General features: G+C 39.7%; 1 protein-coding gene across 1 annotated transcript in view; it reads left to right on the top strand.

Annotated features, from left to right (window-relative positions):
- The window catches only part of LOC103261340 (E3 ubiquitin-protein ligase RNF19A), a 48235-nt gene extending 32328 nt beyond the window's left edge, over positions 1-15907 (top strand). Inside the window, exons 4-9 of the mRNA XM_008058976.2 lie at positions 3107-3251; positions 4228-4390; positions 9099-9213; positions 9992-10153; positions 13524-13737; positions 15754-15907. Coding sequence (XP_008057167.1) covers positions 3107-3251; positions 4228-4390; positions 9099-9213; positions 9992-10153; positions 13524-13737; positions 15754-15901 — 947 coding nt within the window. The 3' untranslated portion in view covers positions 15902-15907. The remainder of the gene's footprint in view (positions 1-3106; positions 3252-4227; positions 4391-9098; positions 9214-9991; positions 10154-13523; positions 13738-15753) is intronic.
- The last annotated feature ends 759 nt before the right edge of the window (positions 15908-16666 follow it).

Here is a 16666-nt window from a genome sequence, read left to right as displayed (position 1 = left end):
CCGCTCCCGGCCACCGCAGCCTCGACCTGCTGGGCTCCGGCGATCCTTCCGCCTCAGCCTTCTGAGTAGCCAGAATTACAGGCATGCGCTACCATGCCCGGCTGATTTTTTGATTTATTGTAGAGATGAGGTCTCGCCTGCCCAGGCGGGTCTCGAACCCGCGGGCTCAGGCAATCCACTCACCTCAGCCTCCCAAAGGCGCGGGATTACAGGCTGAGCCACCGAGCCCGGCTGGTTTGTTATTTCTTTTGTTGAGTTGGAATCTCATTCTGTTGCAGGCTGGAATGCAGTAGCACACACGCACAAGGCCACCCTAGCATCGACCTGCTGGGCTCTGGTGATCCTTCCACCTCAGCTTTCCAAGAAGCCAGAACTACAGGCATGTGCTACCATGCCTGGCTAATTTTTCATTTATTGTAGAGTCGAGGTCTTGCCAAGTTGCTCGGGCTGGTCTTGAACCTGTGGGCTCAGGCAATCCACTTGCCTCCCAGAGTGCTGGGATTACAGGCTGAGCCACTGACTCTGGCTAGTTGGTTATTTCTAATCAATTTCTGAAGATAAATGTGTGCTTAATTATATAAGGTACATTAACATTTGTACTCATAATCATAAAATATTTATATTGTAATATTTATATTTGTCTTTAAACTGTGACAGTACTGTATTCACATGAGACTTTCTTTTATCTTTTTTCTTTTGGAGACAGGGTCTAGAGTGCAGTGGCATGATCACAGTTCATTGCCACCTCCAACTTCTGGGCTCAAGTGATCCTCTTGCCTCAGCCTCCCATGTAGCTCAGCCTCCCATGTAGCTCAGCCTACAGGTGCATACCACCACACTTGGCTAATTTTGTAGAGATGGGGTCTTCCTATGTTGTCCAGGCTGGTTTTAAACTCCTGGCCTCAAGCAATCCTTCTGTCTCAGCCTCCCAAAAATGCTGGGATTGTGGGCATGAGCCACTGTGCTGGACCTGAGAGTCTTTCCTATAGCTTCTAGAAGGTTTAGGCACTTGAAGTTCAATTTTAAATGAAACACATATTTTCTATTTTTTGTTACTATATTTTTCTCATTTTTGTAAAAAATAAAATATTAGGCTGGGCTTGGTCGCTCAACCTGTGATCTCAGCACTTTGGGAAGCCGAGGCGAGTGGATTGTCTGAACCTAAGAGTTCAAGACCAGCCCGGGCAACTTGGCGAGACCTCGTCTCTACAATAAATCAAAAATTAGCCAGACATGGTAACACGTGCCTGTAGTTCCGGCTACTGGGAAGAGTGAGGCGGAAGGATCGTCGGAGCCCAACAGGTCAATGCTGGGGTGGCCGTGAGCATGCCACTGTACTCCAATCTGGGTGACGGAGTGAGACTCCAACTCAAAAAATAAGTAAATAAAATAAAATATTTAATTAGCTCCCCGCTCTCACCCCATTCCCTTATCACTACCACACTAAAAGATAACCATTGTTAACATTTCAGATCATAGTATTTTATAACTTGTTATTTCATAACATAACAAAGGCCTATATTTTGACAGTGAACATAAATATAATATTCAAAAAACACAAAAGTTTTTCCGAACACTTTAAATAGAAATAGGAAACTTTTTTTTTTAATACCTGTGGCATAATTTATTTTTTGGGGACTAGGGAAGTAATTGACCATCTAAACAGCAAAAAAGTTCCATTTAGGATTTTTGCCTTATGAGAATATTTGGAGAGAAATATATTGTTAGGTAATTTGCACAGCAATTTTTTTTTTCTAATTTGTTTAAGGAAACAAAGCAAACAAAACAAGCCTCAAAATTACTTGAATCACCAAAATACTAATTGTGAGCATTGACCAGTTTTTAAATTTAAAAATAACTTTGGCCCTAGAAAAAGCGCTAGGAGACTGGACACAGTGGCTCAGCCTGTAATCCCAGCACTTTGGGAATCTGAGGTGAGAGAATTGTGAGCCCGAGCGTTTGAGACCAGCCTGGGCAATTTGGTGAGACATCTCTATAGTAAATCGCAGAAAAACTAGCCGGGCATGATGGTGTGCATCTGTAGTTCTAGCCACTTAGAAGGCTGAGGCGAAAGGATCACCTAAGCCCAGCAGTGGCCGTGAGCATGCCACTGCACTCCAGTCTGGGCGACAAGAGTGAGACTCCAACTCAAAAAAAAAAGAAAAGAAAAAGAAAAGCGCTAAGGAAACCTGAATTCACTGATAAAGCACAGGTACAATTTGACCATAAAACTTGCAGAAAGGAGGCTAGAATATCGCTTAATACTCATCATGTAAAGAAATTGAAACAAATACTTAAATTCAGTGGTTGACACTCTAAAGATCTTTTCTAAATTGTCTAAATGTAGTTAGAAAATATAGCTAATATTAATAGTAATTACAGGTTACTATTTGGATGCCAGGCCAGGCGCGGTGACTCATGCCTGTAATCCCAGCACTTTGGGAGGCAGAAGAAAGGACTGCCTGAGCCCAGGGGTTCAAGATCAGCCTGGGCAACTTGACAAGACCTCATCTCTACAGTAAATCAAAAAAATGAGCCAGGCATGGTAGTGTGCACCTGTGGTTCCAGCTACTTGGAAGGCTGAGGTGGAAGGATTACCTGAGCCCAGCAAGTCGAGGCTGAGGTAGCCGTGAGTGTACCACTGCACTCCAGCCTGGGTGACAGAGTGGGTCTCTGACTCAAAAAAGCAAAAATGAAAAGAATGGGTAAAATAAAATAAAAGGATGCCAAAGTTCAAAATCATTATATAATTTGAGATAACTCTTACTCTGTGTCAGTGATTCCTAAAGTTATATAGTGTTTGATTTTAACTTGGCATCATTGTACATTGTAACCATATTGAACAAGGAACATATACCAACAACATTTGAATAAATGAATAAAAAGGACTAACAAATTAAAAACAGTCATGAGCATAACTGATTGGTTGCTTTTATTTCATTTTGTTTTGAAAGTTTTATATACTAAAAACAGCAGACTAAAACTATCAGTTAACGTACTATATACATCTTAAGATTTATTCCGAAGTACTATAGTTGGTGTTCTACTAGAAATTGTCTTTAGACCAGTTTTAAATACTTAATAGATCTCTCTTTGTCCCTAATAGCTGATGATATAAAGCCATGTCCACGATGCGCTGCTTATATAATAAAGATGAATGATGGGAGCTGCAATCACATGACATGTGCTGTTTGTGGTTGTGAGTTTTGTTGGTTGTGTATGAAAGAAATCTCAGATTTACATTATCTAAGGTAAGCTTATAGAAGTAACTATTTATATGTAAATATAATTTTATATTGTAAGACAAAAGAACCTTTGTTTAAAAAAGTATTATCTAAGCATTTTTAAACTTGGGATTTGTAAGATACTTAAAGGATTGGTTTTATCCTAGTTACATAAATTTAAAAGGAACCAAATTATTTGGAATTAGTAACCAGTCAAAAATAGGAAATGGAGATTTCCTTTTTTCTGTCTGTTTTTGTTTTGTTTTGTTTTTGGTTAAACTAGAATGTTTGTATTTAATACCTGGTGTAACTGTACTAAGTCATAAATTTTTCCATTTCATTTTCTCATACATTAGTATTTTCATTTAGTTTACAAAGTGAGTTTATGGTATCAGCTAATTTTATACCTAAAACAGGAATAAAATATACATGTTTTGTGTTAATTTACTGTTCAAAAACTAATTTAAGGTTTTGAGGATAATGGAGGACTAAGGATACATTTTTAAGCTGAATGCCAGTTATCATTGTCTTGTTAATAATTTATAGTGGTTATTTCCTTAATTTGTTGAACTCAGAACCCAAAGAAAAGGGGGGGGGGAACTGCTAAGTATGGGAAGTTTTAAAAAATAGTTATTAGCTGGGCTCGGTGGCTCAGCCTGTAATCCCTCGCCTTTGGGAGGCTGAGGTGAGTGAATTGCCTGAGTTCGAGACCCACCTGGGCAACTTGGCGAGACCTCATCTCTACAATAAGTCAAAAATTAGCCGGGCGTGGTAGTGCACGCCTGTAGTTCCAGCTACTTGAAAGGCTGAGGCGGAAGGATCGCTGGAGCCCAGCAGGTCGAGGCTGTGGTGACCGGGAGCGGCCACTGCACTCCAGTCTGGGTGACAGAGTGAGACTCCAACTCAAAAAAAAAAAAAAATAGTTATTGCTTTAATGTATGGCAGTAATTTATTATTGTAATGTTTTTCAGTAGTTATTTTACATTATTATTTTTTCCATTAGTCCATCAGGGTGTACTTTTTGGGGAAAGAAACCCTGGAGCCGAAAGAAGAAAATATTGTGGCAGCTGGGAACACTGGTTGGTGCTCCTGTAGGAATTGCTTTAATAGCGGGCATTGCTATTCCTGCAATGATTATTGGCATTCCTGTGTATGTGGGCCGCAAGGTAAAATGCATACTTCCTTGTTAGTTCACTATCTTATTCTAAATCTTAAGGTGTATCCCTTTAGTACTGATGACTTTTTTACTGTTTTGGTTTTTTGCTCATTTGTTTTTAGATAAAAGGTATTTTCAGTTTCTTCAGTGTAAAACAATGATTTTTTTCATAAAATAATAAATTTTCAGTGTTTGGCAAGCTTATATGTATGCGTAAAAAGCAGACTTGCTTAAAATTATCTGAGTCTAAAAACTGATACATTTGCATTATAAAATCAACTTTGAGTGTAAAGTATTGAAGGATACACATACATCTGACACTTTTCTCATGAGTATATTCTTGTAAGGTCAGGTCTGTGAGATCTTTTTAATGAACATTCATAGCTAAACTACATATATACTCAGGCAAAGAATAATTAGCCAGTTCTTGAATTATTTCTACTTCAATTCAAAGTGCCTTCTCCTTAGATTACTGCTATTAGTAAATACATTGTTTGACAAATTATAACAATCTTGAGAGAGTTCAAACACTAGTGTTTTTTAAGGAGTACCACTGGCCTGTGATTGGTGAATTATATTTCATCAGCTAAGCAAGTAATTCCTTTTTGAGGGGTTAATGGGATAATTTGTGAAGTCCTAAGAAGTCTGCTGCTGTCTAAATAGAATCTCAGAATTGAGAACTAGAAATTATCTAACTCACCCCTGTACCCAAGCAGAACAAAGGACAGCAATTGTTAAAAAGAGAACTTATGTCAAGCTCATACTGTGGTAGGTGTTTTATGTACTTTGACTCATTTTAGTTTTGCAGCCATCTGAGTATTTTAGCTTTTGATTTATGTGTTAGAATATTGAGGTTTAGGAAAGTTTATGTAGTTTGTGTTCAGTTACATGGAAAGAAGCAGAGCTGAATTCTGAACTCAGATGCAAGAATTTTTTATGTAAGTTCCCTGATAAATCTCATGAGCTATTTGGGAACTTCAGTGATGGGAAACCACTGACTCATGAGGCATCCCATTCTGTTGTCAGCAGCTGTGTGTTTTTTTTTTTTCTTTTTTTTTTTTTTTGTTTTGAGTTGGAGTCTCACTATGTCACCCAGACTGGAGTGCAGTGGCACGCTCCTGGCTACCGCAGCCTCGACCTGCTGGACTCTGGCGATCCTTCTGCCTCAGCCTTCCAAGTAAATGGAACTACAGGCGCGCGCTACCACGCCCGGCTAATTTTTTATTTTTTTTATTGTAGAGGTGAGGTCTCGCCAAGTTGCCCGGACAAGTCTCGAACCAGCAGGCTCAGGCAATTCACTCACCTCGGCCTCCCAAAGCACAGATTACAAGCTGAGCCACCAAGCCCAGCCAGTGGCTGTTAATTATTAGAAACCTCTGGCCGGGCTCGGTGGCTCAACCTGTAATCCCAGCACTTTGGGAGGCCGATGTGAGTGGATTGCCTGAGCCCGCAGGTTCAAGAACCTCCCGGGCAACTTGGCGAGACCTCATCTTACAATAAATCAGATATTAGCCAGGCGTGGTAGCATGCACCTGTAGTTCCAGCTACTTGGAAGGCTGAGGTGGAAGGATCGCCAGAGCCTAGCAGGTCGAGGCTCTGCGGTGGCCAGAGCGTGCCACTGCACTCCAGTCTGGGTGACGGAGTGAGACTCCAACTCAAAAAAAAAAAAAAGAAAGAAAGAAATTTCTTATGTTTAAGTTATAATCTGTTTCCCTTTAAACTGTTTTATTGGCCGGGCATGGTGGCTCATACCTGTAATTCCAGTACTTTGGAAGGCCAAGGTGGGAGGATTTCTTGAACCCAGGAGTTTGAGACCAGCCTAGGCAACATAGCAAGACCTCATCTCTGTTAAAAAGTAATAATAATGAATTAAAACTAATTTTTTCTTTAATTGAAATTAATTTTTTCTTTGGTTCTGTTTCTGACTTCTGGAACTAAACTCATCATAAGATTGAGCCTCTTCCATATAACAGCCAAATTTTTTATATTCAACATATATTTTATGATAGAAAATATATAAAAATACTATTTTTAAAAGTAGTTTTGGGACTGGTGAAAAACAGATATTTATAAGCCATATATTTATTTCAGAAAGTTTTAGGTGAGTAAACCTAACTTTTAAAAAATCTCAAATATAGTAACTGATTATAATAATTTTTCATGTAGATATCCAAAGCAAGATTTTGCTGAAAACAGCTGCTTCTTCAGATACTTAGAAGTAGAAGTAGAAGGAAAAGAGAGACTGTTGTACTGCATGTACTTACAAATAATTTATAATGGAGAGATTATTTACCTCATTGTTCAAGTTGTAGATGCAGTTAGTTACAAGCCTCCTTTTTTCAAATGTGTACCCAGAGGATTGCAACTTGATGAATTAGTTTTCCATTGAAACTATGTTCTGTGGTGTTTAGGATTCCCAACCAGCCGGGAAAACCAGCTAAGTCAATAATGTACCCAAAAGCTGAGCCTTCGTTTACAATAAAAAATAGAAAATGTGGCAAAAAATAGTAAACAGAAAAATTAACTTGAACCAGACCTAGTGGGATGATGCAGTCACTGTAATTGAACATTGGTGCTTGGGGCTGAAAAATCTTCTGGAAGACTCCTTTCTTTTGGCATTCTGCCTTTGTAAGTCTGCACCATCAGTTTGTAGCTTTGGCTTTTCTCTGCTTCGGTGCTAAGTTTACCAGGATGGGAGTGGGAGAAGCAAGAATTGACTGCAGTGCTGAAGGATAATGAGGGTGCCTTGGGAAGGCCTGCCATCTCTGCCCGTATGGACTGTATAGGAAATGAGAATGCTCTCATTCCCTGGGAACTCATTGAACTTTACAGCCTTCAAAATAACCAAATAATAATTTTATTATTAAGCCTCATCTGTGATGTTTTTTATAAGTCATATGTTTTACTTTAGAGACTACCCACATACTTTTGAAGCTGTTTTGAATCTATCTTGAAACAGAGGGGAAATTGTGCTGTATTAGCCCTTGCAAATAATGATAATAAATATACTGAGCTATTTCTCAGAGTTTATATCTCAACTACTTTTATGGTGATATTAAATTCTACATATTAACTCCTGTCCAAAGATGCTGAGTGGATCCAGCTCCTGTCCTCTGGCAGCCATTATTTATTGTCTTTTTTTCTCATTCTGCCCCTTACTTTGAGCTATAAATGAGAACCCAGGATTTTGAGTAATTTGTTAACCTTTGTCTTCATAAAAAGTGGTCTGAGAAAAAAAATAATAACTGTTTACTGATATATATTTATCAGAACTCCTTTTTAAGGTCAGCTTAAAAAAAGATTGTGCAAACCTTCCTTAGGAGCCAATTTTTACCCTTAGAGAATCCTATTTAATCTGCCAGGGGAGGGGAGGACACACCTCATCAACAAGGGTACCTGTGGCTCAGCCTGTAGTCCCACGCTTTGGGAGCCTGCAGGTTCGAGACCCGCCTGGGCAACTTGGCGAGACCTCATCTCTACAATAAATCAAAAAATTAGCTGGGCGTGGTAGCGCACACCTGTAGTTCCAACTACTTGGAAGGCTGAGGTCGAAGGATCGCCGGAGCCCAGCAGGTCGAGGCTGCAGTGGCCGGGAGAGGCCACTGCACTCCAGTCTGAGTGACTGAGTGAGATTCCAACTCAAAAAAATTAACTAACTAACTAATTAATTAATTAAAAGATAAAGTAATGGTAAATCTTTAGGGCTGGGCATGGTGGCTCATGCCTGTAATGCCAGCACTTTGAAAGACCAAGGCAGGAGGATTACTTGAGCTCAGGAGTTCAAGACCAGCGTAGACATCATAGTGAGACCTTATCTCAACAAAAAAAAAATTTAAAAATTAGCCGGGCCAAGCATGGTGGCTCATGCCTGTAATCCCAACACTTTGGGAAGCAGAAGTGAGAGGATTGCCTGAGTCCAGGGGTTCGAGACCAGCCTGGGCAACTTGGCGAGACTTTGTTTGTACAATAAATAAATAAAAATTATCTGGGCATGGTAATGCGTTCCTGTGGTTTCAGCTACTTGGAAGGCTGAAGTTGAAGGATTGCCCGGGCACAGTAGGTTTAGGCTGCAGAGGCAGTGAGCGTGCCACTGCACTCTAGCCTGGGCGACAAAGTGAGATTCCTATTTAAAAAAAAATAAATTTGTTGAGCATGGTGGCATGTGCCCATAGTCCCAGTTACTTGGGAGGCTGAGGCAGAAGGATTGCATGAACCCAGGAGGTCAAGGCTGCAGGGGGCTGTGATCATGCCACTGCAATCTAGCCTGTGCAACAGAATGAGACTCTGGCTCAAAAATTAATTAATTAGTTAATTTAATTTTTAAAAAGCAACCTTTAGAATGTAAATTTCTTAGAAGTATCCTATAAGTGAAGCATGTGAGTCATAACTGTGTTGATAATAATATTCTTAATTTCTTCTTCTTTGCTTAGTACATGATTATACTACTCTTGAATAAAATTATAAAGACTACTTTTACTCAAGACTGTTTTGAAACTAAACACAAAGTAAAATCTATTAAGTTACTGTCATTATGTAAGCAAGTTATTTGTGAGAATATGGTTGAAGGATAATAGTAGGTTTGCTTAGAATTAGTATACTCAGCTATGAAATCACTTTAAACTTCTAGCAAATTTAGATCTTTTTAATCTAAATTAAATCTGTAACATATGTTCTCTTAATCCCCCACCCTGATTTTTATTTTTAATTTTTAATTCAAGATTCACAATCGATATGAAGGCAAGGATGTTTCAAAGCACAAACGGAATTTGGCCATAGCAGGTGGTGTAACGTTGTCTGTAATTGTATCTCCAGTAGTAGCTGCAGTGACTGTAGGTAAGAAAATGCTAAGAAATACTAATTACCTAAGATTTGTAGTTAAAGTTTTGTAGGCCAGACTTGGTGGCTCAGCCTGTAATCCCAGTACTTTGGGAGTCCTAATCAAGTGGATTGCCTGAACCCATGGGTTCAAGACCAGCCTGGGCAGCTTGGTGAGACCTCATCTCTACAATAAATTTTAAAAATGAGCCCGGTATGGTAGTGTGCACCTGTAGTGCCGGCTCCTTGAAAGGCTGAGGCAGAAGGATTGTTGGAGCCGAGCAGGTCAAAACCGGGGTGGCCATGAGTGTGCCACTGTTCTCCAGCCTGGACATAGTGAGACTCTGACTCAAAAAAAAAAAAAAAAAACCTTTTGTGGAAGGATTATTTAAAATAAAGTATTGTATTGTTGAAGATAAAAGGTTTACTTCGTTTTTTTAATTTAAAGACAATTTAAGCCCACAGAAAGTCTCTCATTGGTGAAAATTATTATAGATTCAAGAGTCTAGCCTTAGAGACTTCCAAATTGTTCATGACTGACACTTTAAAAGAAAAACGTTTACATCTCCTTATCTTTTTTTTTTTCCTTGTGCATGTTTCCTGCAAGGCTGAGACCCTTGAATTTGCTTGTGTCCCTTAACAGCTGGGTAAATCCACTTTTGGCAAGTGCCCCAGCCAGCTCTTTAGAACCCTAGCACTTTTCTCTTGTACACTTTCTCTTGAAAAGACTTCTAATACTTACATTTCTCTGATTTGTTTATTTTAGTTTATAATGACTAGTTTAATTCCTCTTTAGGTATTGGTGTTCCTATTATGTTAGCTTATGTCTATGGCGTTGTTCCAATTTCTCTCTGTCGAAGTGGAGGTTGTGGAGTCTCAGCAGGCAATGGAAAAGGAGTCAGGATTGAATTTGATGATGAAAATGATATAAATGTTGGTGGAACTAACACAGCTGTAGGTAAGTCCTTTAAACAAAAGAAGAAGATATGCTTACTAATAGTTTAAGTAGCAGAGAAGCCAGAGGTAATATGCAAGTCAGAATTTCCATTGCCTTCCTTGTACTAGGCCTGGTTGTGTTCATGCAAAAGTATATCAGTGAAATGAACTGCCAAGGAAAGACATATGGATGAAAGAGGGTGGAATAATTCTGGATGCCTAACTCCAGTGGGATTATAATGTCTTAGAATACTAAACTTTTCATCTCAAATTTTGCCTGAAACACTACAAATCACTAAGAAAGGATATGAAGAAAAATGCAGTTCATAAAAGAAGTACAGTGTTCAAAAAGTCAAAAATCATCTTCAACTCAGTATTTTTCAAAGAAATGTGAATTAGAATAGTAACTGGCATAGATTAAGAAGAAAAAGGGCCAGGCACAGTGGCTCATTCCTATAATCCCAGCACAAGAGTATTGCCAGAGCCCACCAGCCTGGGCAACATGGTGAGACCTTGTCTCTACAATAAAATCAAAAAAATTAGCTGGGCATTGTGGAACATACCTGTAATTCCAGCTACTTGGAAAACTGAGGCAGAAGGATGCCCTTAGCCCAGCTGGTCGAGGCTGCGGTGGCCATGAGCATGCCACTGCACTCCAGCCTGGGTAACAGAGTGAGACTCTGACTCAAAAAAAAAAGAATAAAAAGACCTTCATAGAGTCCTTATACTGTAGAAGTCTAAGTTAATAAATCTGAAAAAAGCCGGGCTCGGTGGCTCAGCCTGTAATCCCACGCCTTGGGAGGCTGAGGTGAGTGGATTGCCTGAACCCACAGGTTCGAGACCCACCTGGGCAACTTGACGAGACCTCATCTCTACAATAAATCAAAAAATTAGCTGGGCGTGGTAGCGTGCGCTTGTAGTTCCAGCTACTTGGAAGGCTGAGGTGGAAGGATCGCCAGAGCCCAGCAGGTCGAGGCTGTGGTTGGCCGGGAGTGGCCACTGCACTCCAGTCTGGGTGACTGAGTGAGACTCCAACTCAAAAAAAAAAAAAAAAATCTGAAAAAAAAAAGTGTGTGTCTATATTCCAGCAATTCTTGTTATAGAAATTTCTAACATAATTTGTTAACAAGAAATTCTTGTTATAGAAACAGGCAGATGTATAAAGATAATGCCTACCTTCTTACTTCCCATTTTCTCTTGATTACACTTCAGTCAGATTTTTGTCTCTTCTGCTCCAGAATTTCATCTCTCCTATTCACCAAAGCAGAATTACCAGTGGCTTCCACGCTACCAAATACAGTGACCAATTTTTGTCCCCATCTTAGTACACCTGATGTGGTAGACTGTGCCCTTCTTGAAGCACTTCTTCACATCTTCGTTTCTTCTTATCATATCTCCTGGCTACTCCTTCTCAGTCCCCTAACCTCTAAATGTTTGTTTCCCAGAGTTCATTTCTTAGACTTGTATTCATTATCTACACTTTCTCCCTAGGTTATCTCATCTATTAAATAATCTATAGACTGACCACTCTATAAACTTAAATCTAGGCAAGAATTCTCCCCTGAACTTCAGATTTGTATATCTAACTTTCTTCTTTAATCTTTACTTGAATTTCTAACAAGAATTTCAAGCTTTACTTGTCTACAACTCAGTTCTTTGTTCTAAAACCTGTTCTTCCCTCAGTCATACTTAAATCTGTAAGTAGCTCCTCCAGTCTTCCTTTTGCTTGGACTAAAAACCCTCACTTTCATTGCTCCTCCTTTTTCCCTCGTACCCTCTATCTGATCTGTTAGCAAATTCTGCTGCTTCCTTCAGTATTTAACCATGATCCAACTACTTCTTACCCTCTTCACTGCTATTGCAATAGTCCAGGCTACTATCCTCTTTCCTGGACTATTATAATAGCCTCTTAACTGATCTATTAGCTTCTCAGCATCCACTCATTATTCCACAGTGCTGCCACAGTCACATGTCTAAAACCTGTCAGGTCATGTCTTTCTTATGATCAGAACTTCCCCAGTGACTTCAAACTGTATTAGGGGAAAAGGATTCAAAGTCCTTATCTTGGCCCAGAAGGCCCTACATGATCTGTCCCAACCATGTCTCTGAGAACATCACTTGTCACCCTCCTGTTTCCTGTTATCCCTCCTTGATTTTTGAGGATGCCAAGTATGCTCCTACTTCTGGGCTTTTAAATTGGCTCTCCTCTCTGCCTGGAATACTCTTCCCCAGATAATTTCATGGCTCATTGCTTCACTTCCTTTGAATCTCTCCAAGAATTGCTCTAACAAAGAGGCCTTCCCTCCTCACGTCATATAAATGGTGCACAGACATGCACACACATCACTTCTCATCACTGTCACTCCCCTTTACTCTGTTTTATTTTTCCTCATAGCATTTATCACCATATGATTGAGTATATAATAGGAACTCAAAGTGTGTGAAACGCACTATTAAATTGGAATATAGTGTTACTAGATCTTGTGGTAGCTTACAGACAATTCAAACTGGATATATCTATAATTCAACTTTTGACCCATTCTTACTGATTTAGGGAATAATAAGCTCTTTAAATGACACCCTTACTGAAAATTGTCATATAATTTTCCTCCAAAGTCAGGTAATTTTTCAGGAATCAGATTCATCGTAGAATTCCTAATCTGGATTTTTTAAAAAATAGGTGAACAATTAAAATGGAAGGCTGTATATTAAAAAAACAAAATTTTGGACTTTGCAGCAACTGAATGAATTTAGAGTCTGTAATACTCGTGATGTATCACAGAAACAAAGATGTAAGTACTACATGTACTCATAAGAAGACTCTGAACATTTATCATAATAATATGAGAAAGGGATTGGCAGTAGTGGGACACTGCCAGGGGGTAGGGAGGGATGTAACATCAGTAAAGGTACCCAAACTTTGCCTGTACGATGACCACTTATGTACCTAACCCTGAATTGTACCCTACATCTATTAAAAAAAAAAAAAAAAAAAACTTTGGTACTCAACTTCCAGCCTTCAGAAGTGTAAGAAAAATAAATGTCTATTGCTTAAGACACACACACACACACACACACACACACACACACACACACACACACACACACACACACACACACACAAATTGAGGACTATACTCTCACTGCCTCACTGGACTAGACTGAAAAAAAAATTGAGGACCAGTCCCTGATTCAACTATACTTTCAGATATTTCCCTTTATTCCTACCTTCTGGTTATATGTCCTTCACTCCAGATACCCTTTTCCATTCCTATGTATGAATATGTTCTGTACTTTATATCGTAAAATGTCCTATCTGAAATCATGGAGGAATTTAAGGGGAAAACTAGATCATCATACTTATTTCATTTCTTTGAAATACTTGCATTTAGACACAACATCAGTAGCAGAAGCAAGACACAATCCTAGCATAGGGGAAGGAAGTGTTGGTGGCCTGACTGGCAGTTTGAGTGCAAGTGGAAGCCACATGGATCGAATAGGAGCCATTCGAGACAACCTGAGTGAAACGGCTAGCACCATGGCACTGGCTGGGGCCAGTATAACGGGGAGTCTGTCAGGAAGTGCCATGGTTAATTGTTTTAACAGGTAAGAAAAAGCAGTGTGTTTTGGTCTGTTTTGTTTCTGCGTTCTGATAATTACAAATTATTAGATGAGGAAGATTTTGAAGACAAAGCATGATGATTATATGTAACCCTACTACGTCAGGGTAAAAAATAATGTTAAAAGCCGGGCTCGGTGGCTCAGCCTGTAATCCCGTGCCTTTGGGAGGCTGAGGTGAGTGGATTGCCGAACCCGCGGGTTCAAGACCCGCCTGGGCAGATGAGACCTTATCTCTACAATAAAAAATCAAAAAATTAGCCAGGCGTGGTAGCGCGCACCTGTAGTTCCAGCTACTTGGAAGGCTGAGGTGGAAGAATCACTGGAGCCCAGCAGGTCGAGGCTGTGGTGGCAGGGAGCGGCCACTGTACTCCAGTCTGGGTGACAGAGTGAGACTCCAACTCAGAAAAATAAATAATAAAAAAATAATGTTAAAAATGAAATTTAAGCTGGGTGCAGTGGCTCATGCCTGTAATCTCAGCACTTGGGAAGCCAAGGCAAGAGGATTACTTGAGTCCAAGGGTTCAAGACCAGCCTGGGCAACTTGGTGTGACCTCATCTCTTCAACAAATCAAAAAATTAGCCACGCATGGTGGCACGTGCTTGTGGTTCCAGCTTCTTGGAAGACTGAAGCGGAAGGATCACCGGAGCCCAGCAGGTCGAGGCTGCGATGGCCGGGAGCAGCCACTGCACTCCAGTCTGGGTGACAGAGTGGGACTTAGGCTCAAAAAAAAAGAAAGAAATTTAGTGTAGTGAATAAGGAGATCTTTCACTGTGTTTGAATTTTCTGTCACGACCCTCATGATGGGATAGAAACTTAAGTCTAAGGAATAACATTCTGCCAATTTTTTCACTGCACTTGTGAGATTGTATATTATAAATTCCTGCTGGGGCTGCTGCATTGGGCACTGACGTAAAGGCAGTGCCTAAGCCTAGACCTTACCTCTGGGGGTCACTACAGCTGGATGATGGGAGATGGAACTTTGGCAGAGGAACAGGTGGAGTCAGGACATTCAGGAATGCATGAACTGGGGCAAGATGGTCTGCCTAGGTCCTTTTATGTATTAATGGTTACTTTGTTTTCACCAAGTCATTTGTCAATAGCCGTAGAGATAAGTAGGAATAATTATCTTCCCTTGTTTTCTCTTTGATTCACTATTCTTTACTTCTTTTTATTAGCCTTAATTTTTTTAGCATAGGGGAGAAAACAGGAATTAAAAGATAAATCAGTCATATTTATCTTATTTTTAGGTAGTTTGCATTTAAATTGACGCTCTTCAGTTATAGTGGTATATATATTCTCTCTCCTTTTTTTTTTGAGTCAAAGTCTCACTCTGTCTTCCAGGCTGTGGTGCAATGGCAAAATCACAGCTCAAACTCCTGGACTCAGACAATCCTTCCACCCCAACTTCCCTAGAAGTTGGGACTACAGGCACGTGCTTCGACACCCAGCTTATTTTTTGATTTTTTAATAAAGGTGAGGTCTTGCTGTGTTACCCAGACTGGTCTTGAACTCCTGGGTTCAGTCAATCCTCTCACCTCAGCCTCCCAAAGTACTGATCTGATCTCTTATTTTAAAGTCAGATTTTATTTATAGAAACATTTTTAATAAAGATGTCCAAGATTTTTTGATTCACTGATATGTCATGTTTAATGGTTGGTAATATATTCTAACTTTGTGTTTTGCACTGAAACACAGTGCCACATCCTGAGTGAGAATAATGAAGCATATTTAAGTTAAAATCCTTTGTGTCCTTTTTCTGTAATCCTGTTACTACCTTACTTGGCAGACAGATAATTTTTCCAATTCTATTTGGGTGACTGATACTGTTCAGTGTGTTGCAGTGGAATTTGATATTGGTCAAATAAAAGGAGACAAAAAAATATAATGGTTTCTAAGAAAGTTTTAGTTGCTAGGGTCTTAACTGAATTATTTGAAGATACATATTGCAGTAAAACTGATATATATAATTTTGGTTTTTATCTGCTACTTTTCTGTTTAAGGTTGGAAGTACAAGCAGATGTACAGAAAGAACGGTACAGTCTAAGTGGAGAATCTGGCACCGTCAGCTTGGGAACAGTTAGTGATAATGCCAGCACCAAAGCAATGGCAGGATCCCTTCTCAACTCCTACATCCCCTTGGACAAGTAAGGAACAAATTGTTTTAAAATAGGAAATAATTTTAAAATTAATTTTAAAGGAATTATCCCTATCATTAGGCAGAATTACCAGTGAGAAATGGTTACCAACTATTAAATTATCTGAAAAAAGAAAACAGTGAGATGTCCCGATTAAACAAATCCATACAGATAGAAAATAGATTCATGGTTGCCAGGGACTGGGAGTAGGGAAGAATGGGAACTGCTGCAATGGATACAAGCCGTCTTTCTGGGATGATGAAACTGTTCTGAAGTTAGGTAGTGGTGATAGTTGCACAACTCTAAATATACTAAAAAGCACTGAATTGTGCCCTTTACCAGGTGAAGTTTATGCAAATTTCAATAAAACCATTTGTTAAAAAAAAAGACCGTAGCGTGTTACCTAGAACAACATAAGCAATAAATGCATCTGCTACTGTTTTTTAATGGACTTTATAAAGTCCGTTCTCTTATTTCAAGTAGTTTTTTTTTTTTTAGTAGAATGTGTCCTGCGTTAATATGTTCTAGCCAGGCTCAGTGGCTCACCCTGTAATCCCGTGCTTTGGGAGGCTGAGGTGAGTGGATTGCCTGAGCCCATGGGTTCGAGACCTGCCTGGGCAACTTGGGGAGACCTCATCTCTACAATTAATTAAAAAATTAGCCGGGTGTGGTAGCGTGCTCCTGTAGTTCCGGCTACTTAGAAGGCTGAGGCGGAAGGATCGCTGGAGCCCAGCAGGTCGAGGCTGCGGTGGCCAGGAGTGGCCACTGCACTCCAGTC

The sequence above is a fragment of the Carlito syrichta genome, unplaced genomic scaffold (genome assembly GCF_000164805.1).
Source record: "Carlito syrichta isolate Samal-C Ts95f unplaced genomic scaffold, Tarsius_syrichta-2.0.1 Scaffold303668, whole genome shotgun sequence".
Classification (NCBI taxonomy): domain Eukaryota; kingdom Metazoa; phylum Chordata; class Mammalia; order Primates; family Tarsiidae; genus Carlito; species Carlito syrichta.
Note: the sequence above shows the minus strand (reverse complement) of the source record. Positions and strands in the feature narration are given on the sequence as shown.